The sequence below is a fragment of the Durio zibethinus genome, chromosome 11 (genome assembly GCF_047325235.1).
Source record: "Durio zibethinus cultivar Kanyao isolate XHJ-2024 chromosome 11, ASM4732523v1, whole genome shotgun sequence".
In the NCBI taxonomy this organism is placed as follows: Eukaryota; Viridiplantae; Streptophyta; class Magnoliopsida; order Malvales; family Malvaceae; genus Durio; species Durio zibethinus.
In genome coordinates this window covers 8,293,531-8,317,805 of record NC_143172.1, presented here as the reverse complement: position 1 = coordinate 8,317,805, position 24,275 = coordinate 8,293,531, and the positions used below count along the sequence as shown (strand labels likewise).

The 24,275-nt window shown below is 35.3% G+C and overlaps 3 protein-coding genes and 1 pseudogene across 6 annotated transcripts; 3 read left to right on the top strand and 1 right to left on the bottom strand.

Annotated features, from left to right (window-relative positions):
* The first annotated feature begins 424 nt into the window (after nucleotides 1-424).
* Nucleotides 425-3,459, top strand: LOC111290933 (calcineurin B-like protein 4; annotated as a pseudogene). Its single transcript, XR_016346302.1, has 9 exons — nucleotides 425-676; nucleotides 1,000-1,146; nucleotides 1,477-1,559; nucleotides 1,680-1,739; nucleotides 1,933-2,041; nucleotides 2,166-2,218; nucleotides 2,434-2,514; nucleotides 2,602-2,714; nucleotides 2,977-3,459. The product of XR_016346302.1 is annotated as a calcineurin B-like protein 4 (transcript).
* A 2,323-nt stretch (nucleotides 3,460-5,782) lies between these two features.
* On the top strand, nucleotides 5,783-14,225 carry LOC111289638 (uncharacterized). Of its 2 annotated transcripts, none has more exons than XM_022880854.2 (7): nucleotides 5,783-5,922; nucleotides 6,536-6,988; nucleotides 7,885-8,079; nucleotides 8,788-8,817; nucleotides 9,056-10,156; nucleotides 13,244-13,796; nucleotides 13,946-14,225. In XM_022880854.2, exons 2-6 carry the CDS (start codon nucleotides 6,554-6,556, stop codon nucleotides 13,793-13,795), a joined length of 2,313 nt encoding a protein of 770 aa, XP_022736589.1. In that variant the 5' UTR covers nucleotides 5,783-5,922; nucleotides 6,536-6,553; the 3' UTR covers nucleotide 13,796; nucleotides 13,946-14,225. The 2 variants fall into 2 exon arrangements, with proteins under 2 accessions (XP_022736589.1, XP_022736590.1); XM_022880855.2 differs by having other exon boundaries at nucleotides 5,805-5,922; nucleotides 6,505-6,988.
* An 881-nt stretch (nucleotides 14,226-15,106) lies between these two features.
* LOC111291185 (phosphatidylinositol 4-kinase gamma 3-like) lies at nucleotides 15,107-19,124 on the top strand. 2 transcript variants are annotated; one of them, XM_089767948.1, is made up of 4 exons: nucleotides 15,107-15,376; nucleotides 16,139-16,292; nucleotides 16,383-17,763; nucleotides 18,319-19,124. In XM_089767948.1, exons 3-4 carry the CDS (start codon nucleotides 16,729-16,731, stop codon nucleotides 18,694-18,696), a joined length of 1,413 nt encoding a protein of 470 aa, XP_089624074.1. In that variant the 5' UTR covers nucleotides 15,107-15,376; nucleotides 16,139-16,292; nucleotides 16,383-16,728; the 3' UTR covers nucleotides 18,697-19,124. The 2 variants fall into 2 exon arrangements, with proteins under 2 accessions (XP_089624074.1, XP_022738544.2); XM_022882809.2 differs by having other exon boundaries at nucleotides 15,191-15,376; nucleotides 16,161-16,292.
* Nucleotides 19,125-20,709: 1,585 nt separating this feature from the next.
* LOC111290485 (putative pectinesterase/pectinesterase inhibitor 34) lies at nucleotides 20,710-24,043 on the bottom strand. The gene is made up of 3 exons (XM_022881811.2): nucleotides 22,832-24,043; nucleotides 22,262-22,398; nucleotides 20,710-21,582 (listed from the first exon to the last, which is right to left on the bottom strand). The coding sequence occupies exons 1-3, from the start codon at nucleotides 23,773-23,775 to the stop codon at nucleotides 20,885-20,887; spliced, it is 1,779 nt and encodes a 592-aa protein (XP_022737546.2). The 5' UTR covers nucleotides 23,776-24,043; the 3' UTR covers nucleotides 20,710-20,884.
* Between the last annotated feature and the right edge of the window lie 232 nt (nucleotides 24,044-24,275).

Sequence of the window (24,275 nt, the reverse complement as noted above, 5' to 3'; positions counted from 1 at the left end):
GCCTTTTGGCTTTTGTCAAAGATCCATTAATGTACAGATTAGATGATCATAGTTCATGGAGGATGAGCTCACGGGAAGTAGCTGGGTGTTTGCTGAGACAAGCGTGGCCTTTAATATGTTTTCCTCCATGTTCTTCCCGTGCCTACTCTTAACCAGCAACTTGTAAATGACCAAAGTGATCAAACTACATCACTCTTACAGTTGTCATTTCCCTCCTTTTACTTTTGAGTTGTTGACTAATAGGACAGCTGTCTATCTACTGGATGGCCGCCCAGTATTAATGCTTTAGTACCAAACTTACCCCTGGCTGTCAACCAATTTATCATACCGCTGGCCATAGTTGAATTTTAGTCTCTTGCTTTCGTCTGGGAATTAAGTCAATCTACTATCTCACCATAATCTTGAACTGTGGTAGTTCCCCTAAACCTTTATTGATCTCTAGGATTTCCTGACGTCAAATATGTTACTATAATTCCTTTTAAATGCAGATGCAATTGAGCTGCCTTTTTCCAATTTTATTTTAATGATAGCCCAAATTTTGATTTGAGACTGTGTTGAATAGCATAAAGCCTAATAGGAGAGCTAGCATGGAAAGGCAATAACTCTAAAACTATGCTTTGGAGAATACTTTATTCTCATAACTATGCTTGCCAGTCTTATCTAGGAGTTGTTCGGGGTGAGCAGTCACCTCAGAATCATTTATTCTGTATTGTTTAAGAATATAAAACAATGATCGCCTAAGCACAAAGAGATTGATCTCTTCTGTTTGGGTCATGTTTGTTTGTTGTTGTTATGAATTTGACTGTTTTGTCTCAGTCATGAAGGAAATGGTCCTAGAAGATTTTGCTCATCTGTTGCTTGAGTAATAAGATGCCACAGAAAAATTTTCTGGCATAATTCATGTGAATATAATAAAATGCATAAATTTTGCAAAATTTGAGTTACAGCTCTAAATGATGCTAGAAATTGTTAATAAAAGTATACATATGATATTGGCAGGTGAAGCTTCTGCACCAAATGAGTGCATTGTCAATAATTCTTTTGATCAAATAGCGCCAGCTGTTGTCATGGGATGTGTAATTTCGAAGAGAAGCAAAAAAGCAGCTGGCTATGAAGATCCGACTGTTCTTGCTGCTGAAACACCTTGTAAGTAACAATTCCAGGCTTTCTAGTCGTTTCTGTAGCTTGCAACTAGGCCATCTGAAGTTTGCCTCCACTTCTCTTTCTCTTTCCAATATTTGTGCTCATGACCCCGTGCAAATTCTCTGCATCTTTCTAAAGAAATCTATTGGTTTTTCTTTTTACCTTAATAAACTGATATCCAGACATGTAATGGCAAAATGCAGTAGATGTCAAGAGATCTGAAAATTGAGAATAAATTCTGAATTTAGCCTTTATTAACACCAGGGTTATTTCTGTTTGAATTAGCTAATTAGTTAGTTATTTTGTGCCTGAAGTATTTTCCCTTCTTTGTAGTTACGGATAGTAAAGTAGAGGCCTTGCACGAGCTTTTTAAGAAATTAAGCAATTTAATAATTGCTGATGGGCTTATTCACAAGGTATGCTGAGCGGTGGTTAGTACTAATAACTTATTCAACGTTTACAATTCAAATAAATTCATAAGCAAATCCAAATTAATTGCAGTGATTTTTGACAAATTCTATGCTTTTTATGAATAGGAAGAATTCCAGCTGGCCCTCTTAAAGAACAGAAATTGGAGGAATCTTTTTACAGACGGTGTGTAATGTTAACTCCATATTGCTTGTATTAGGGCATCTAACTTTATTAATGTGCTGAAACATACAAGTAGCTTTGGCTGATATTGCAGGAATTTTCAACTGTTCATAATTCCAGATAATTAGAAAAGAACGCTTCTTTTTCTGCACTGTTATTGTTTCCTTTTTCTAAATAACGTTGTCTGTGAATTTGCAGATTTTCGATTTATTTGATGTCAAAGGTAATGGGGTCATCAAGTTTGGGGAGTTTGTTCGATCATTGGGTGTCTTTCACCCCAATGCACCTGTGGCTGACAAAATTGCATGTAGGTCAATTTTATGAATTTTCTAGATAATACTTGTGCAAATGATGAACCTTTCTTCGTACAAATAGCCTTCAGATATCATGCTCAAAGCAATATGTTCTAAGTTGGGACAATCCTTTCTCAGTTGCTTTCAGGCTTTATGACCCAAGACAAACCGGCTTTATTGAGCCCGAAGAGGTTTGTATTGTGACAGTGTTAGTCTGCTAGACCTTTGAGTTTCATTGTCTACAGATCTTTTAATTCTTTATATAATTGATTCTGTAGGATGATTAAAGAAAAGAAATTCTTGATCCTTGGGTATAGAATATAAATATATATCATGATTCTTGGTGCTTAAGATCTGCTTCTGAATCAACCTTGAGATACTTATAAATGTATTCAACAATTCACAGTTGAAGGAGATGGTTTTGGCACTTTTGCATGAATCAGATCTGGTTCTTTTGGAGGATGTTGTTTAAACAATAGTGGATAAGGTGCAGATAACTCCAACCTATCAACTATCTGATCCATTCATATTTTATATATGGACATTCTGAATCTCTTTTTTCATCTTTCCTCAGACATTTAGTGAAGCAGACACTCAAGGTGATGGAAAAATTGATGCAGAAGAGTGGAAGGAATTCGTATCAAAGTATCCTTCCCTTATAAAAAACATGACACTTCCATATTTAATGTGAGTAATGATTGTTATAAGAAGTTCCTCCTGATTGGGCAGTAAGATGAACTTTGAATTTGCTCACTTTCTGTGTTTGGTTTCGTGTTACAGTATTTGACTATTTTCTTCAACATTTTCTCTTCTATTATGTTCTTGTTAGTCTAACTTTGATGTTGATCCTAGTCATAAATGAACTCAACTCACCCTTAAGATATAGAGTGAGCTGAGTTTTAAATCAATTGTTTAGGTGCTGATCTCCCTGGTGGATTCTGTCTTACAGGGATACAAACCTAGCATTCCCCTGCTTTGTGGTTAGGTCTGAGGTTGAAGATTTAGACGTTTAGGCTTAATGCTGAAGCTACATGGGCATTAATCATGGCCTATATACAGTTAGAGATAAGTATCAGATTTTGTGCTATCTCATTATAAAGGTGCCACAACCTGACCTAGGAAGAAGAGTTCAGGAACCCCCTTGAGCGCAGCCAAGAACCAAGAACAAGTTCAGAAATGACAACCTGCAACTTTATTCTGCCATAATCAGCTGTTAAATATTCTTCCAATTTGGGGGTCTGCACCCTCTATTCTGTACGGAGTTGTAGATCTGTTTTGCAAATGGACATTGTTGTTGAGCATCAGAAATTTTGTGATAATAACAGTGTTATGAGATCAGACAGATTGATTCCACATTCTGAAACTAGTGTTTCTATGTCTCCTAGTTTTGTCTAAATAAAAACGAGGCCTTTATATGTTTGTAATAGCAAAACCTTGAATCCTTGATAGAAAATTACAAAAAAAAAAATAAAAAAAAATCCAACTTCTTGAGCTGTTTCAGTATGATAAAATACAAAATTCAATCTTTATATAGCAAAAAATAAAATAAAAAAAAAGAAGGACAAAACTCAATAAGAAATTGATTCCCTTATCGCACTTCAGGTTTCCTGATTAGCTATGAAATTCCAGATATCCTAGTTCAAAGACAAAGGGCTTTTTTCCATGTTCGCGAGCTTTATCTGCTGTATCTGAAGTCAAAGAGTTGCTTTTATTTTGCTTGTGAGTTGTGATACCGATACCTTAAAAAAGGTTGAACAGTCACTGGACACCTTGAAAACTCTTCACGCAATGAAAAACATTTTTGCAAAAAAAAAAAAAAAAGGTATCTGATTAAAAGAAATTAAAGAAAGTCTATTAGTATCAAAGAATTGCAGCAGTCTTTGATCAGGATCATGAGCTAAATGGATGGAATTGACACCACATGAACTTCAAAGTGTGGAAAATCATGACTCTTGCAAATCCCATTAACCTTTTTTATCTAACATGTCCTCCAACTGGTCCCGGCCCAGCCCAGCCCATCCTATCATTCTCTTTAGGTGAATTCTGCGCTACTATTTTTATTATTATTATTATTATTATTATTTTTTACGAGTAACATTGGCTTACAAAATAAGAATAGCCTTTTTCTATTTTTTCTATCTCATAATTTAACTTCGAGACTTTTAACCTTTAAAGTTTTGACATATTTTGTTGAGGTTGTCACTTTCAATTTTTTCGACCCATCTTCAATTTTTCAAATTTTGTGCAAAAATTATTTAAAATTCCAATAGAAAATTTCAGTTTTGATATTTATATGCATTTAAAGTTAAGATTTACACATTTCATACTACCATGGTTCTGTTTTAAATTTTAAACAACTCCATGACATAAAGTGTAAGTCTCTACCTAAAATTTAGGTTATAATTATACTTTGATATTAAGGAATTGATGCCCATTATCATTGTTTCTTAAATTATCATATTCCTACATGAACATGACAACACCAAATTATATGCCAAAGTCAATCCCCAAAAGAAAACATTTCAACGTCCCAAAAATTAGGAGCGCCAGTCTGATACAACCTTCCAAAGTGGTTATGGTGAAAAATATGTTAGTTGTCACTTTCTTATTGGCCAGCCAGGAGTGACGGTCAGCCATATTAGCAAGGGGAACCAAAATCTCATTCACTTTCTTGAATACAAGAAAGAACAGAACACGTGGCGTACAAACAGTGAATCAGTTCAAGAACTTTGGTTGCTTACGAACACTGAGGATTCTGTCTGTCTTTTGTTTTTCTTATTCGAAAGATTCTGGAAACCGAAAATTTCCTTGATTCTAATTTCTAAATATTCGAAGAATAAAAAAGATCCACGCGCTTTCAGAGCGGTGGGATAAGCTGTTTGTCCTATTGCATCTCAATGGTAAATTTATCCAAAAAAATATATGTATATTTTTTTTATTACATCAAAAAACTAAAATTTTAGTATAAATAAAAAAAATTGACTCAAAATTAAATTTTTGATTTTTTAAAAATATTTTTAGTTATTAAATTAAAAGTTTAGAGACAAAAATTATTTAATGGTAGGTGGTTGTTTATAAAACAAAGTAACTTTATCTTCTAATTTATTTAAAATTTTGTTAATAAATATTTTTATATAATATTAGAAAATATTTAACCTAAATTTTTTTAGTTGAGCGATTTTGTTGTTCCTTTAGATGTTACAAAATGCATTCTTTTCGTAGATTGAATTTAAATGGTAATTGTAAAATTCCCATCATTACTATTTCTCTAGTAAATTTTATTATATTATTTTTTAATACCACTGAAGGTAGCTTCAAATTTTATATAAATTTAATTTCTTCTCAAAATATATAATAGTGCATTTCTCATATTAATTTGATGTATTTAAAAATTTAGTTTAAAGTATTGTTATAAAAATTGAATCATGGTTACTAATAAATTTTTTTATCAATTAAATTAATTTTATTGAATTGTCAAACTCTATTGTAAATAGAATTCAAAATAAATTTTAATTAATTTATATATTTACTCTTATAAAAATATATTTAATAAATTTAAAATTTAACACGTACAAACTTTCTTATAAAACAATTCCATTGCTGATAGGCATTATCGCTTAAAACGTTAAAATTCAAAATAAACAAAAACAAAAGAAAATGAACAATCATGTCACTTTCCCGGTTTTTCCCATTCACCTCTTGACACGTGAGGGTTGGCGCGTGATTAAAGAAATCCAAAATTTCCAAAGTTGAATGATTAATTAAACTTAATTAATTAGTAGTACTTAGTCTCTGCTCTTATCTTTCCACTGTCATTCCAAAAATCATCCAAATCCCACACAATCCGACTCCATTAATTCCTTCTTATGGCCGATCAGCTCTGCTTGTTTTGCAGGTAATATTCGAATCCTATTCCTTCTGGAATTAAAAAAAAAAAAGAGAGAAAAAATTGCACTTTTTTCCTGCTGCTTTCAAATTTAGTTTAGTCTATGATTAAAGTAAAAAAGAAGAAGATTTGGTTTTCACGGAAAAAGTGTGGATTCGGTGAGTTCAATAGGCTGTGATCGGATCCACTGGATTATTTTTCATGTTGCTTAGAGCTCTTTTAGGAAGTTGTTTCTTGGAGTTTCTTAGCAGATAATGTCTTTCTTAAGTGTTTTTTAATTAATTTTTTGTTTTATAGATAATTCCTGTTTGGTTGCCGAGAAAATTATGGAAATGAAGAGTGAATCTTGAAATGAGGCCGTTTTCTGGTTTTAATTTTTGTTAGCGTAGGGGAAGAGAAAAAGAAAAAAATAAGGAATTCAATTTTCAAAATGTGTTATTTATAAACTTTTAGTAAATTGAAAGAACATTTTAGAGTAACTTAGTAACTTGAACTCAATAATAATAAAAAAGACTGAAACTTTACAATCTTGAATTTGTAGTGACGTTTTTACCAACATTTATGTAATAGTTTCTTTCTGTTTTGTTAAAGGTTCATGCTTTATTGTAATTTGAATCATTAGGAGTTCCTTCAATTTGTAATGCAATCTGTTGATGAAAGTAATGAAAAGAAGACGAATTTGAAACGCCCTCGCGATATGCCTGTGACCGACAGCACTGCTATGCAAACTCTTGATGATTGCATTCTTTTCCCTGTTGAAGAGATAGTTCAATCACCATTACCTGGTTATGTAGCACCTACTTCTGTTAGTTTTAGTCCGGATGATAGTTTGATAGCTTTTCTATTTAGTCCTGATCACACCTTGAGTAGAAAGGTTTTTGCTTTTGATCTCAATTCTGGCAAGCAAGAGTTATTTTTCTGTCCCCCGGATGGTGGACTTGATGAGAGCAATATATCACCTGAAGAGAAGTTGAGGAGGGAGAGGTCAAGGGAGCGTGGTCTGGGAGTCACACGTTATGAATGGGTGAAGACTATCTCAAAGAAGAAAACTATTATGGTGCCTTTACCAGGAGGGGTATGTAGAAGAATCCCATCTGTTTATTTGAATATACTGTTATAAAGGCCTATTTAGTCCACATGATGTTCTACATGAGTTATTGTCATCTGCATATACTTCTTCCCCAAAATCTTAGCGTTGTGACTTTTCATGTTTAATTTATCTTTGTTGATAAGTTTTGTTGTAATCTAAAATATACTTAGAAAACTATTTGAACCAATGAGGTTGAATTTTTTTTATTTGTAATATCACTCATCCAATAGAGTGACTGCATTTAAGTCTTTTTTTTGTCTGATTGCGGCCACTATGGCATTTTTCTAAGTGCAATTATATATATAGATTGAGATGAAAGAAGTATGTTCTTTTATTTGTTCTTAATTTGAACCGCGTGTCAGTTGATCATTTTTCTTGGTACTTAATTGACTACAATTTACCTATTTGCATGATGGATTAGTGATGCTAACATGATGCTGCTACTGCTATTAGAGTCCCCACCACAGTAGATTCCTTCTATCATTTCCTGCTTTTTCTTGTACCCACTGTTTGTACTGATACAACAAATTCAGACATCACCACACCAACCTGCCTGCTTATCACCTTATCTTATCACTTGTAGCACCACTTTAACAGCTCCACCATTGTTTTCACATCTAATTGGTCAAAACTTTATACCTCCACGTTCAACTTTAGCTTCAGTTATTACTAAAAATTCCCAGTTGTTTTATGAATTAGCTGGCCAAATTACATTGTTTCTCACCAATGAAATCATTTCATGCCAACTTTCTACCACTTTAGATCACTTGGCATTGTTATCTTTATTACTACTTATGTATGTATATTTTCTTTTATTGAACTCTTGCATACAATTTAGAAAATTTTTTTCCCTGGTAATTTGTTCTGTTCTCTATGGGCAGATTTATTTCCAGGAGTTTTCTGGTTCAAAACCAGTGCTCAAGCTTCCAAGCATGTCATCATCACCAATTATTGATCCACATCTTTCCCCAGATGGTACAATGCTTGCATACATAAGAGATTATGAGCTACGTGTTCTGAATCTTTTGTACGATGAACAAACACAATTAACATATGGTGCAAATGGGAACATTGTGGTAAGTTTATATTACCAGCTTCTGTATGGGGTAGAAATTTAATTGTTTCACTTCTTTGGATGTTCATATATCAGCAACAAGTTTTCTTTTCTTTTTTTCTTCCCTCTTTTTTGGCCCTGCCTGTGAAGGGAAAAAAGGGGGGGGGGGGGAGGGGAGGTTGGTGTAGAAGAAAGTATGTGAATTTTTTATGATGCAATCTGTATAGGGCCTTTGGAGCCATTTAAAACAAGCTATTTGATATTTGGCTTAAAACATAGAATGATATGACACTTTGCCCAAGTCAGCTAATTGCTGGATGACATAAGCTCCGACTACTTAGGGTCAGCTCCCTCTTTGTCTGGTCTATGTTTTTCTCATTTCCCATTTCCTTTTACCTTGGTGCTTCTTATCAGCCAAAGAAATGGTTGTTGATATTAACAATGCCTGCAAGGAAGCAAATCAACCTGTAAAAAAGTTCTCTGGCACATTGCCAATTCATTAACTACATTATACAACTTAGAAATCATTGGGCAACTTTTCCTGCTTTTCATAAAAATTAGTCAATGCAATAATTTCAAATAAGATAGGCTCAAATTGTTTGATTTTTACCTGGTTTTAGTCTGCTGTGTGGTTGTGGCAAATGAAGCAAGGTAGACTTTAACATTTTGACCTTTGTTTAGGTTTTTTTCCCCTTGTGTTGAGTATGATGTTATTTTTAATGAATTGCAGACTCATGGACTTGCTGAGTATATAGCTCAGGTGAGAATTTCTTTCAATCTCCTTTTTGTTCACATATTTATGTAAATTGGTCACTGATTAGTATGAGTTTGGAACTGATTACTGCTTTTGTGAGCAAAATAAAGATTCTTTCGATGTCATACAATCAATGCCATAAAATTACCAATGATGCCAAAATTCATTCTTTTCCCTTTTTTAATCTCTCTGTTTTGCATACAGATTTTTCTCCCTCATATTTTGGGAATTTCACTGATTGCAGGAAGAGATGGATAGAAAAACTGGGTATTGGTGGTCACTTGATGGCAAGTTCATTGCATTTACAGAGGTTGATTATTCTGAGATACCTCTTTTTAGAATTATGCACCAAGGTAAAAGCTCAGTAGGTCTAGAGGCACAGGAAGACCATGCATATCCTTTTGCAGGAGCTTCAAATGTCAAAGTTCGCCTTGGGGTGGTGTCCGCCACTGGCGGTCCTGTCACCTGGATGGATCTTATCTGTGGGGGACCAAACTACGATGACGAATATTTGGCTAGAGTCAATTGGATGCATGGGAATTTTCTTACAGCACAAGTCTTGAATAGGTCTCACTCCAAACTAAAGATCCTTAAGTTTGATATCAAGACAGGCCAAAAATATGTTGTAATGGTTGAAGAACTAAAACCTTGGATTAATCTACATGATTGTTTTACACCTCTGGACAAAGGAGTCACCATATATTCTGGGGGGTTCATCTGGGCAAGTGAAAGAACAGGATTCAGACATCTTTATCTTTATAATGCTAATGGGACTTGCTTGGGACCCATTACAGAGGGTGACTGGATGGTTGAGCAAATTGCTGGTATAAATGAGGCTGCAGGGCTTGTATATTTCACTGGAACTCTTGACGGACCTTTAGAATCGCACCTTTACTTTGCTAGACTATGCCCAGATGAAAATTCTACCTTGCAAACCCCTGTCAGATTGACTCATGGCAAGGGAAAACATGTGATTGTGCTTGACCATCACATGCAGAAGTTTGTTGATATTTATGATTCTCTTGATTCTCCCCCCAGGGTTTTGCTTTGCAACTTGATTGATGGAAGTGTAATAATGTCTATTTATGAGCAGCCGTTAGCAATTCCCAGGCTTAAAAGACTTCAACTTGAACCTCCAGAGATAGTTCACATACAGGCAAATGATGGTACCATACTATATGGGGCCTTATATAAGCCTGATGCAACAAGATTTGGACCTCCACCGTACAAAACCTTGATCAGCGTGTATGGTGGTCCTAGTGTACAGCTTGTTTATGATTCTTGGATAAATACAGTTGACATGAGAGCACAATACTTGCGGAGCAAAGGCATTTTAGTTTGGAAGGTTTGTAGTTCCTGCATTGACAACTCATATACCTGATCATTTTTTTTTCCTTAAAGATAAGTTTAATTCCTAATATGATATCATTCTAGATTAGGATATATGACTGACTACATTCATACTCCAACAAAATGAAAGGTGGGGACTGGGGGGGAACTAGGTAATCTAAGCTCATTAATCCATCATTTTTTCTGACATTCAAATTTTAGCTAGTCTGTATGATGTCTTATCTGCTGTATCAGATTCTTTGAGGTTCACTGCAGTTACTCTGCATGTTCATGTCCCAAATAGTACAGTACATGATGTCATGTTTCATACTGTTCATGAAGATCATTATACATCTCCCACATTCCTTTACTTCTGTAGAAAAACTAAGAGTAAAACTGAATGTATATTGAAAAACTGCTCATTAAGAATTATACAAGCACTTTAGGTTTATAGACAACTAACTAGTGGGAAAACTAGGAAACTAAATCTTCCTAAAAGTGATCTTATAATTGGGGGATTCTCTATCCTAATTTTTTGTTTTTAATTCTAGGGATACAAATACTTAATTCTAGAGATACAAATATAAATATACAAATTACAAGATTACAACTAGCTATAAATAAGTATTTTCTCACACTCCCCTTCAAGCTGGTGAATAGGTATTTTTCATTCCTAGCTTGGAAATAATTTCTTGAAATGTTGCATTGCTGAGACTCTTAGTCAACATATCTGCAAGTTGACCCTTGGTTGATACATATTGTGTACAAATCAACCCACTATCTAGTTTCTCCTTTATGAAATGCCTGTCTACTTCAATGTGGTTTGTTCTGTCATGGTTGCACATGTTTGTGTGTAATGCTTATGGTAGACTTGTTATCACAGTAGAGTCTCATTAGTCTATCGCACTTTATCTTCTAGTCTTCTAGGATAATTTTTGACTATAGCAGTTCACAAATTCCTTGAGCCATCGCTCTGAACTTTGCATCAGTACTTGATCTTGCCATCACATTTTGTTTTTTACTCCTCCAAGTCACAAGATTACCACCTAGGAAAGTGTAGTAACCTAAGGTGGATCTTCTATTAGTTACTGAATCTGCATAATCCTTATTTGTATATGCCTCTATAACCAGCTTTGAATTTCTTTTGAATAGAATACCTTTCCCAGGACTAGCCTTCAAATAGTGCAATACACGGTAGACAGCCTGTAGGTGCACTTCTTTAGGACAATGCATAAATTAACTTATCACACTCACAACATATGCTATATCAGGGCTAGTATGTGAGAGATAAATGAGTTTTCTAACTAATTTCTAGGACATCTTTCTATCTACTACAACATCTTCATTAGTTTTTTATGATTAAGATTTATAGGGGTATTTATAGGTTTACATGCGAGCTTCCTAGTTTCCTTCAAAAGAACCATCACATATTTATGTTGTGAGGTGAAAACACCATGCTGTGAGTAAGCTACTTCAATTCCTAGGAAGTACTTCAATCTCCTTAGCTTTTTCATCTCAAATTCTCTAGCCAAACACTGTTTTAGAGATTCTCTTTCTTTTTCATCATCTCTGGTTATAATTATATCATCAAGATACACTAATAGAATTGTTATTCTCCTTGAATCAGAGTGCTTGATAAACAATGTGTGATCTTCTTGACTCTGTTTATATCTCATTGCTAGTATCACTTTGGCAAATCTCCCGAACCAAGCTCTAGGAGACTGTTTAAGGCCATATAAAGTCTTTTTCAGCTTGCATACTTTGTTTGCTTCTAGATGACCTCAAAATCTTAGTGGAACCTTTATATATATTTCTTATTCCAAATCACCATGTAGAAAAGCATTCTTTACATCAAATTGTTGAAGCTGTCAATTGTAATTTGCAGCTGATGATAACAAAATCCTAACTGTATTCATCTTGGCAAGTGGAGCAAAAGTTTCTTGATAATCCACTCTATAAGTTTCAGAAAGAAATGACAGAAGTAAACTATTCTTGATATTACTTGTGTTGTTTGATGTCTCAAGATAATATAGTCCATCATTCTCCTTAGTAAGTCCAATCCTCTTCCATGAACTCTGGTCTTGAAATTCACAATAAGAGGGATAAAAAGTCACTTGCAGTTCATATCTTTAGTAAGTTTTTGTATAGATATCAGATTAATAGACAATCTAGGAACATAAAGAACATTGTTAAGAACAAACGAGGGATTCATTTGAATATCTCCTAATCTTGCCATTATAGAAAGTGAACTATCTGCAACAACAATTTTCTTATTGCTAGGACGCAGGGTATATGTATTAAACTTCTGTAAGGAATGTGTCATATGGTTTGTGGCTCCTAAGTCAATGACTCAAGAGCTCGTAATAGGCCTAACCGAGACATTTAATCTATGAAAACTAGAAGTTTTACCTAAACTAGAGACTTTACCCAAAGAACATACCCCAATAGGCTTTTTAAGAGTTTTCAATAGACTTCTAAGTTTCTCAATCTCTTTTTTGTCCAACTTTTTTTGTTCCCGAGACTTCTGTAATACCCCGGTGGTTTTACCAGTTATCATTTCCTCAAATCTGGTAATAATGGCTGATTCTGTTATCTCTGGTATGGTTATCTTTTTCAGAACTGAAAAGAGTCTTGATAGTGAAGGTTTAACTAAAGATGATTCTAGGCAATGAAGGCCAAAGAAGGAAAAAATAAGACTGAAAGATTTAACAAGATTTGGCTATGAAGGCTTGAAATAGAATTCAACAATGAAGGCTGAAAAAATTTTCTTTCCAAGAAGAGCTTAAAGCTTTAATACCATATGAAAAAACTATGAAATAACACTATGTGGAAAACTAAGAGTAAAACTAAATATCTATTGAAAAATTGCTTATCGAGAATTATACAAGCACTTTAGATCTATATACAACTAACTAGTGGGTAAACTAGGAAATTAAATTTTTCTAAAACTAATCCTTTCTTTACCTTACTTTTCTGTCTTTAATTTTAGAAATATAGATACTTAATTCTAGGGATACAAATATAAATATACAGCTTACAAGGTTAGAACTAGCTGTAAATAAGTATTTTTTCACAACTTTCTAACCTGACATGGTCATTGCAGTTAGATAATAGAGGAACAGCTAGACGTGGACTGACATTTGAAGGCTGTCTCAAAAACAACATTGGTCGTGTTGATGCCGAGGATCAGCACACTGGAGCTGAATGGCTAATTAGACAAGGGTTAGCAAAGATTGGCCATATTGGGTTGTATGGTTGGAGCTATGGTGGTTATCTCTCGGCCATGGTCTTGGCCAGGTTCCCTGATGTTTTCCAATGTGCGGTCTCTGGTGCTCCTGTTACATCATGGGATGGATATGACACATTTTACACCGAGAAGTACATGGGATTGCCTTCTGAGTATGCTGAAAGTTACGAGTATGGCTCCGTGATGCACCATGTTAATAAGATGAAAGGAAGGCTGTTATTGGTCCATGGCATGATCGATGAAAATGTACATTTTAGGCACACGGCAAGGCTTGTTAACGCGCTTGTGGCAGCCGGAAAGCCATATGAGCTATTGATTTTTCCAGATGAACGTCACATGCCACGCCGTCATAGGGACCGAATTTACATGGAAGAGATGATCTGGGAATTCATCGAGAGGAGCTTGTGAGGTAACTTCATGTTTTATACAACGTCTCATAGTCTGCTTAGATTTGTTGGGATTTTTCCACGCTCTTTTTAAATTTTATTAAATACATATGGGAAAATTTTACTCTTTTATTTTGTTTATAAATTTCAATTTTAATTCTGACCCTTCCAGCTGGTTTTGACGTGGAAGCAATCTATTGGTCGAGTGACATGAGCAGACATAGTAGCTTTCGCACCCGATTCTGAAAGAAACATGTTTACTAAAACGCCATTCTTCATGTGTTAAGAATTTGGAATTTTTCTTTCTAGAGACATGTACAATTAACAAATATATAATAAAAAATAATAATGTACTGCCTAGAAAATGGCGTTTTATATTGTATTATATTATTTTTAAACATTAATTAGAATATGGTTTTCTCCATGAAAACAGGCAAAGTTGCTGAATGATATCTCAAATATGCATATAATAACTATTATTATTATTATTATTATTATTATTATTATTATTTTAATTACTTTTATCCCATGTTTTTATTACTCGGTATAGCTGTATCTTTCACCTCGAGTTAAAAAAAAAGTCCTTTGTATTCAGAATTTAAACTAATGAGATTATTCTAGAATCTTAACACTCTTCTAATTTTGTAGAAACATAATTGTGATTTTACAATTAAGTATTTCAATAAAATTAAATTTGCCAATGAATCAACCACCATTTAGAAGATATTTTAGTGCAGGAATAGGTGATGTTATCGATATTATTTACCATTACTTGAGCATTTGTTTAGCGACTGATCATTTTTTTTTTTTTGAAAAAAAATTGTCATTTTTATATACTTTATATTAATAAATCAACATAAAATTGTAAAAATATAATTTTTAATTAAAACAGGATCATGACTACTTACTTTCACATGAATTTTATTAAATTAATTATTTAAGTTGATAAATTAAATTTTCCTTTTTAGACTTTAATGCCAAGTAACCTATTAAAAATGAGAAGCACTGGAGCAAAGGGCTCTATCTCAAAAAAAGCAAAATGAAATGAAATGTTTCATTTTTCTTTCTGAAAAAGAGAAGTACTATATTTTCTTATTAATTCCACCACGTTAAAGGGTAAGAAACACCATAATTTTTTACCCAATTCAAATTGAAAAACAAAAGAAAGACAAAAAAAAAAAAAAAAAAGTAAACTCAAATTTGAATTCCAAAAATAGAAAACTGCAAGACAGGCCACAAAGCATGTAGTATATCAGGAGGGTAATTCAGTCTTTTTGAATGCTTGTAATTAATCCCGTAATTACTCAGTAAACCCCTCCGAAACTTGCGTGAAAAAACATTAGTACCAACTGTGTCCCACACAATAAATGTCTCACTCTCACTCTCATTCTCCCTCTTCTCTTTCTTCTATTAGAGTCAACAGAAAGCAAAAAAAGAAAGTTCGGAGAAATTATTTTCTTAAACGTTTTGGAGAGGGATGCACCTAAGCCGCTGATATAAGAGGGAAACCTCAGAATAGAAATAACGCACTTTTTTCTTCCATTTCTAATTCACCATTTCTTTGTCTGAATTTTTCTTAGTTTTCCAATTTTTTCTTCTTCAGGTACGATTCGATCGTCATATTTTATTTCAGCCTTGTTTTGTTGGTTAAAAAATCTGTGTTTTTTGTTATTAGTAATTTTTTATGCATTTCTTTATTGAGCTTTTTTTAGGTATGATCATGCTTTATTTGCCTAATTTTTAATGTTTAAAAATTGTTTATTTTTGCTTAAAGTGTTTCACATTGCTAAGGAGATCGGATAGAAGATTTTAAAAACCACGATATTTTTATTTTACTTGTTGAAGATTCTACGTTGTAGACATTTTCTCTTCTGTTACTGAGAAGTGTGAGCGAGAATTATATAAAAAAAAAAAGAATTTTTTGGGCACAATTAAGTTCTACATTTTAGTATATTTGATTGAATTTTATCAGGTAGGGATGCTTTTCTAATTTTTTTTTTTTTGGAAATACAAAAGTCTGATTAAAATTAAAAAAAAAAAAGCAATAATATCAAGCTAGCAGAATGTGAAATTAAAGTTCTTAATTATTTTTACTATTACTAAAGGATAATGGAGCGATTAAATTAAAGGAATCGATGTTTTCTTATTTTGTAGAAAAAGAATCGCCTCTGATTTTTTTTTTTTTTGAGCTGAGATTAATGTTTTATTTTCTAATCCTAGAGGTTTATTAGAGTCTTGCTGAGATTAATGTTTTATTTTCTAATCCTCGAGATATATTAGAGTCTTACTTTTGTCTTATTCTTTGTGATATGCTAGCTGATTTTTTCATGATGTCTGATTAAATCCTTATTTGATGTATTGTAAGGAGTTTCAACTTGAAACTGCAGTAAGGGTCTTGGACTGTCTTGATATTCAAAGGAAATCTGGGAGTTGAAAATGGATCCAAAGCTCTTCTCTATCCTTGGAGTAAACTAGAATTTCTGAGCCTTACTATGAGCTCTGACTGTTTCTCGCTAAAGGTTTTTTTCTCAATTTTCCCGCTGCATTGTTTGAGGATTTTTAGTGGAATTTGGTTTTTTGAAGTTCTAGTTTCATATAACTTTCTACAGGTCTGTCAATGTCAACTGCCAGTGTAGCTTTAAGCCCAGGAATTGAAGAGTATTCTTGTTTCCCTGAAAATTTTGCACAGACGTCGTGAGATTTTGAGCGACTCAATCTTAATTTTTCTCTCTGTTGGTGTGTCTTTCTTTCCCATGCGTGTAATGGAGTACAATTCAATAGCTTCTGTGAAGCTGAGAATTCAGAATTCGAAAGGATTTTGTGAGGAAGCAGAAGTTAGTTTTTGAAGGGAGAGAATTGGCTCGGAATAATTCTCTTGTCCCGGAAAATGGGGTCACTGATGGGAATGTACTGCATCTGGTGTTAAAGCTTTCAGATCTCCAGGCTATCACTGTTATGATTGTATGTGGTAAAAAGTTCGAGTTTCACATTGCAAGGGGTAGAAATGTGGGTTATGTGAAGCAACAAATTGCTAAGAAGGGAAAAGAATTTCTTAATCTCAAGGATCAAGGACTGGTATGCAATGATGAGGAGCTTGAAGATCAGAGACTAATTACTGATATCTGCAAAAATAATGATGCCATGATTCACTTGCTGGTTCGAATGTCTGCTAAAATACGGGCTGTACCTTTTGAAAGAGATTTTGAAGTTTCTATTGAGGCAATGAATTTGAATGTGAGGTCAGATGCAGTGGGACAATACCTGGGTGGCACATCCCCTGTGGAAAATCAGGTCATGAAGAGGAAGCTGTTGCAACGAGATTTTATTTTGGAGCCTTTGGTTGTTAATTCTAAGATTCAACTGCCAATACTTATTAAAGACCTAATTGACTTAACTTTTGATGGATTAGAGAGTGGCAATATGCCTATCCGGTCATCGGAGGGGTCAGGTGGAGCTTACTTCATGCAAGATTCGTCTGGTCAGAAGTATATCTCGGTCTTTAAGCCTATTGATGAAGAGCCAATGGCTGTAAATAACCCACGTGGCCTCCCCTTGTCACTAGATGGTGAAGGGTTGAAGAAAGGCACATGTGTAGGACAAGGTGCATTGAGGGAAGTTGCAGCTTACCTGTTGGATCATCCATTGGCTGGACCTCGCTCATTTGATAGTGGAGAAAAGGGCTTTGCTGGGGTTCCTCCTACTGTGATGGTCAAGTGCTTGCATAAAGGACTTAATTATCCAGGCTGTTATGAGTATGATTCCAAGAATATTCAGATTGGGTCACTGCAGATGTTTGTTAACAATGTTGGAAGTTGTGAAGATATGGGCCCTCGTGCTTTCCCAGTGGATGAGGTGCACAAGATCTCTGTGTTGGATATAAGGTTGGCAAATGCAGATAGGCGTGCTGGAAACATGCTAGTTACAAAAAATTGTGCAGAAGGTCGGGTTTCGCTTGTTCCTATTGATCATGGCTATTGCTTGCCCGAAAATGTAAGAATCTAACCTGTATATTTCTTTTCAGTTGATGTGCTTTTGTTAGAATTTTGTTCCCTTCATGCAATTTATGGCTTTGCAGCAATCTTTTTACATTTTAACTTTTGAGGACAAAGTGCTACATCTTAGTCTGTGACTCTCCTGGTTGAGAAAGAAATTGCTTGTTGGTCTTTTTCTTTTTCTGTATGTGCTGCATACAAAGTTGAAAACTTAAAAAGGAGTTTCTAGTTTAGCTGTCTGGTCATCTTATGTACATAAAATATGAAGCCTCTTATAGCTATGCAAATGCTTTACTTCCATGTTAAACATTTCTTTACTTGAACTTTTGGTTCTATATTGAAGCTGCAAGGAACTCAGCTTTCCAAAAAAGCTGTTTTACTATCCAAAATTTGTCTGATAAAATAGTAAATATCTTTTACCTTCTTTGTTACTTTGAAATGTTTGAGATTTGTCAACTGTTCCTAGATTGGCATATGAACTCTTGTTCTGATAGATTAGAGCTTCTTTAGCTTTCATCTCATCACCTTGTTATTGCTCTCCTTTTTGCTGCAGTTTGAGGATTGCACATTTGACTGGCTCTACTGGCCTCAAGCTCAGGAACCTTATTCCCCTGATGTCATTAATTATATTAAGTCGCTGGATGCTGAAAATGACATTGAACTCTTGATGTTTCATGGTTGGGATATGCCACCTAAGTGTGCTCGCACCCTTCGTATTTCCACCATGCTTCTAAAGAAAGGTGCAGAGAGAGGACTTACACCCTTTTCTATTGGAAGAATCGTGTGCAGGGAAACAGTGAAACAGGAGTCAGTAATTGAGCAGATTGTTAGAGAAGCAGAGGAAGCTCTGCTTCCTGGAATGAGTGATGATGCATTCTTTGAAGCTGTGTCATTGATCATGGATCGGCATCTTGATGAACTGACCTCATAAGCCCTGAGGCAACTAGTTAGGTAGCTTTGCACGTCTGCATTTTCTACACGCAGATTTATAGCTGAACGATGATGGTAGTAGTCCATATTTTTGTTAAATGGTCTTGCATAAGTTCTGTGTAATATTGGGTTGTTGCTGGAACTTGTGTTTCCATCATCTGTTTCATTTTGTTCATACATCTAACTCTCCCGTGCAGCACGTCCTTGGACAATACTATTACCGAGAAATCCCTTAAAGCAATCTATCCAAGAACAGTAACCAGATTTTAGTTGTTTGGTTACTATTTCTTTTTTTTGTCTTTTGGGTTACGATTGAGGTTTGAACTTGAGACTTTCAGCCTTAAACCGACTCTTGTACCATTGAGCTAACAACTTATTGGCAGTTGTCTGGTTATAGCTATGTGAATAATACATATACTTTCTCTTATTCATAGTATGGCATCTCATTAACTTTGCCTTTTTTTTTTTTTTTTGGCAATAGTTCGAATATTTGTTGTTAGCTGAGCTCCACGAGGAAAATTGTCCTTTTGAGGCACTACTCAATTTAGTGCCCAAAAGAGAAAAGGCGCTTACTTACACAGAGTTTGACTAGGATTCCATACTGATATCTGGTTAGCACAATACTATGGAATGGTTTTGTAAGTTTTTTCTGTTCTAATAAACAATTCCAATGGTATTTTGAATTTAGCCTACTAAGGGCTGCAGGTCTGTGTTCAGATGATGTTCGTTCTCCAGCCTGCAACGAATCAACCTCGACTCTTCTGGAAGCACTTTAAATAATTCTGCTTCTGCTAGAGTGTCTAAGCACTAGACACGTGCGTGCATGGTGCTTCAAAGCTGATATTACAATTTTGGACCCATTGCAACAACGATTTTGGATAAGAAGACAACTGAGCGATCGGCCACGTGAGGTAAGAGCTGGTGTGGTGTTGCGTCAAGTTGACCATCTAGATCCAAGACTAGAAAAAAATAATTCCACCACATCTGGCTTTGTATCCTTCGCTTTTTAGCTGGCCTTTTTCTGCCAAACTCCCCGTCTTGTAGGAGAGCCGAACTTGCCTTTTATGTGACCCCCTCGACAAAAAAGAAAAAAATTTCTGTGTGGAAAGTTGATCCAAAGTAGCTGACTTTAATGGAACATGTCAATTGCCACAAACTGGATGCTGTGTTCATTAAGCATTGTTCTTGGTTAAAAAGATGAAGCCCCTTACCCCATCGAGGCTGATCAAAACAGGATGGAAAAAGTTTTAGGGTATCTAGAGGTGAAAGTAAAACTCGTTTATTGGCTCAAACATTCATGTCTCGTATAGACTCAGGTGCAGTAGGCCATATCGTTTTAAACCCCGGGTCCACGAACCTGCGGATCGAGCTGAGCGCCCATTCGCTTGCTTTGATGGCCAACAGATCAACAATGCGGTTGCTAAGCATTTTATGTCTCTAGTCAGTCACCGACACCAATAATATTAAGGTAAACCTGAGTCTCACCTAACCCAAAAAGTTGCAGCGACAACAACCCACCAAGGCGACCAACAGTCAAAACGAAGAAAAATACGCAACATCATTTCCTTATTACGACACAATTTTGAGTAAGGAATTTATAATAAAAAAACAAAGAAAAAAAAATTAACAAGTAATTGATTCAATCAGTTAAGTAAGGTCATTTTTTTCGATGAAAAAATTCATTTTTATCGACGAAAAAATTTTATATTCGAGTTCTGCCGATGATCATTTATTAAGATCATATCGAATACATGGTTCAATCGGTTAAGGTCGTTTTTTGACGAAAAAAATCTTGGATTCGAGTTTTACTAATAATCATTTGTTAAAATTATCTCGAATGGATGACTTATAACTACTTATCTTAAGTTATTAGATTCGACATATCTTATTTTAATTTAAAAGATTGAACAATTTATAAGTTTTCAAAAAAAAAAAAAACAAAAAAAAATAAAAGGAAAGGGTAGTATTAGTAATTTTGAGTAAGAAATTTATAATTAGAAAACACAGAGAAAAATAAAAGAAAAGGGCAGTAGTAGTAATTCTAGGACCCTGGGCTTCTACAACATGTTTGGAGTTAAATGAACAAGAACAGTGACACTTATTGAAATATCATGAAAAAAAAAATTTGAAAGATAAAATTAGATTTCATAAAATTAAAAACTAAAAAAGGGGTAAAAAAGCATTTAATTTTAAACTTGTAGGCCAGCCAAGAAAGCAACCCCAGTTGATGGTAACCAAGATGTTCCATAAATAAACTGTGCCACAGTGAATTTGGCTGCTTCAATCTCTGAAGTGATAACTCTAAATCCAGGCCATCTGACCCGTTGCGCAACTGCCGCACCTGGCCCGTAATTCATGTATTCGCCATAGTATAGTGTATCCAAGGCAAATGTAGCATTCCACTCCAGCCATCCACTAGGGTGAATGTGGTCGCTCATGTACGATAACATGAACACAGCCCTAGAGTACAACTTCCATGGACGGCCCAGATACGTTTGGAAGCTGCCATTGGCAGCCGTGAGATCCGACGTGGGTAGGATCCGACATGCATGGATCGAAATGCCCGTATTTTGATTCGGGTCTTTTCGGTTTTGGGCCGTGATAGTGTTCTTCTGCAGGGGCATGGGCTTCCGAGTGTAAATGCTACAGTTCTGGAGTACCACAGCGGCATTACCAAAAATGAAATCCACTGTCCCGTAAATGTCACATTCACGGTAGAATTGGCGATTGGAGTGAACATATAAGGTATCTTGGTATCCAATAATGTTGCACCTGTAAATCACGGCATGGTCTGCCCCAACCCGAAGAGCCACTGCCTGGTGCTTGGCTGGTCCAGCCCAGTTCTCAAATGTCATGTCTCTTGCAACAAAACCAGCCCCAGTTGCAGCTGAAAAAAAAAAAGAAAAAAAAGAAACAACCAATGAGTACATCTTTCTGTGAGAATGAGGCAAACATTAATATTAATTAAAGTGTTGATCAGAATGTGATTAGTATGGAAACTTGTACACATTGGAGCTCTGATGATCTACGAACTGCTGATTATATGACAGTGACAAAATGCTAATTAGTGACGGGAGATAACCCCATGACCAACCTCTTATAATGACGTTCTTTCAGCTTTAGATTGTAGCCACAAATCAGGTTTTTGAATTATTACGATTTTGTCCGCAATTGGATAAAGAAAAGAGCATGTTTTAAGAGAGAGAAAGAGAGGAATTATAACATTCACATTTTTCCAATGAAATCTTCAGCCTCAATACTAACTCAGGGACAATCAACAAAAACATAGCTTAACAAAAATATTTGTTCTTGCTTTCAGGTTTCTCATACGGGTAATTGTGATTTCCCAATTGTATGGACAAGGAAGTAGCAGAAGATAAGATAAGCTGAACTGGCTACAGGAATCTAGTATTTTCTCTGTCTAGAATAACAGCCTGCACACGTGCAAGTTCTATATCATGGCATGGCTAGTGGTTTGGGTCCAATGGTTTTTTTTTTTTTTCTCCTAAGAATTAAGCTGTTTTATTTGTAGAATAATGAATGTCTAAAAAAATGGGTAAACTTACCGAAGGCAGCAGTGTGAAATGTCGTCATGTTGTCAAATACACTTTTTCCTCCTGAAATGATTGTTTTACCCATGCCATCACCTATAAACATCAAATTTATTTTCTTCCTCCCAACCTTCAGAATTTTCTCTTCGTACCTGTCAATATAGTAGTAAATTTTTAATATTAAAAATTTCATCTTCAGGCATTTGTAATTTGCAATTCATCACTGAGAAACCAGTCAATTTTTAATTTAATTTAATTTAAAATAAAAGTTATTTTTTTTAAAAAAATGCCTACCCACCTAAAAAAAAAAAACCATTTCACGTGAATAATAATATCATATTCACATGACACTAGTATTTTATTATCAGAGCGGTGAAGTCAGAAATGCAATCATTAATTGGAAAAAGAACAAAACAAAAAATATTTTCAGTAACGACGTACAATACAGGCTACTTTCGTCGTTTTAAGTTATAAAACCACGGCAACGAAAATTGAGAGGAAATTTATAGAAAGGTGATTTCAGAAAAGCGAAAAGGAAAAATGCTTTCGCAGTAAATTTGGATCTTTATTATAACCACAATTTACCTTCCTGCCCTCACATAAATGATGATCCGACGAGGACTATGCTCCGGCGCCTTTTTAATCGCCTCAGAAATCGTCTTAACGGTGCCGTTTCCATCTTTCGAAACGATTATGTCAGCCTGGATTGCCGACATGGGAGTGTTCAGCAGCTCCCTCTCTTTTTTCCCTAGCCACTTCGGGAAATTCTCCTCATCGTCATCCGACGCCATCAACCTCCTGTTCTGTATCGGCACTCCTGCGAAATCGTCGCCGCCACTAGCCACGAAAATCGACAAGCAGTTACTCACGAGTTCCGACAAGTCCTTCAATTTCGCGGCAACTTGATCCTTCACCGCCCCGTTCACTCCCTCAAATCCCTCCGTACACGTGTCCTGGTTCGTCAACGCCGCGCTGAGCCACGTCATCACGTCCTGAGTGGACCCGCCTTTACTATTTCCGTCCTGAGAAGGAATGACAGAGGAGAGGGAACGGGAGAGGGCGTCGATGGAATCTTCCAGAAGTTCGAGGCAATCGTCGTATGCCGACCGTACACGTGGGTCCATCTGGATATAGGAGATGGACGTGGTCGTATAAAGAGCTTTACTGAAGTGCTGCAACGTCATATTGAAGGAAATGTGGACAAGGTCTTGCCCACTGGCAGTGAGCGAGCCAGGGAATTCGAGAAGTGAGTTGACACAGAGGTTCGGGAACCGAGTTTTGCTACATGTCTTGGAAATGGCTTGGGTGGGCTTACGGCGGATTGCAGTTCCAACTGGGTCGGCGCCTCCTCCACGGAGTCCAATTACGAGCCCAGCACAGACAGCTGAGACAATTATCATAGTCAGGGCAATAACTGAAACAATAAAAATCTTTTTGTTGTTTTTAGCCCTGGGTTCTTCTTGTTGTTGCTGCATAGGATTTCCAGAGCCTCCGGGTTCTTCTGATGGTCGGAGCCTGTCGTATGCCATTACTGTTTTTCTTCCCTTTTTTTTTTTTTTGGTGGTGGCTGCACAATCAGTATCTTTAGAAATGTAGAGAGAAATTAGAAAAGAAATGAGAGGTGGTTAAAGGCTATAAATAAGAGATAATGTGAATGTACATAAATAAGAGAGTGGGGTAAAAAAATGGTGGAAGTGAAGGAGAAAGAGTAACAGAGAAGGTTGGTGTGAAGTATATGTTGTAAGCATGTGCTGTCCTCTACTTTCAGCTGTTTTGGCCACTACAAATTAAATCCTATTCACCAAAAAGAAAAAAAGAAAAAAAAAAGAGATATGTAACTTTGTTCTACCTTCCTCATCTTTTGGATTTAAAAAGTGAATGATAAAATAAATAATAAAATTTATCTGATGTATTATAAAGGAAAAGATTGAGATATGATTAGGAAAGAAATTTAATAGAACTTTTTGTTTGCTTTTAGGCAGTTAAGTTAAAGACTTGGATCACAAGTTTAATTCATGACTGGATTTGT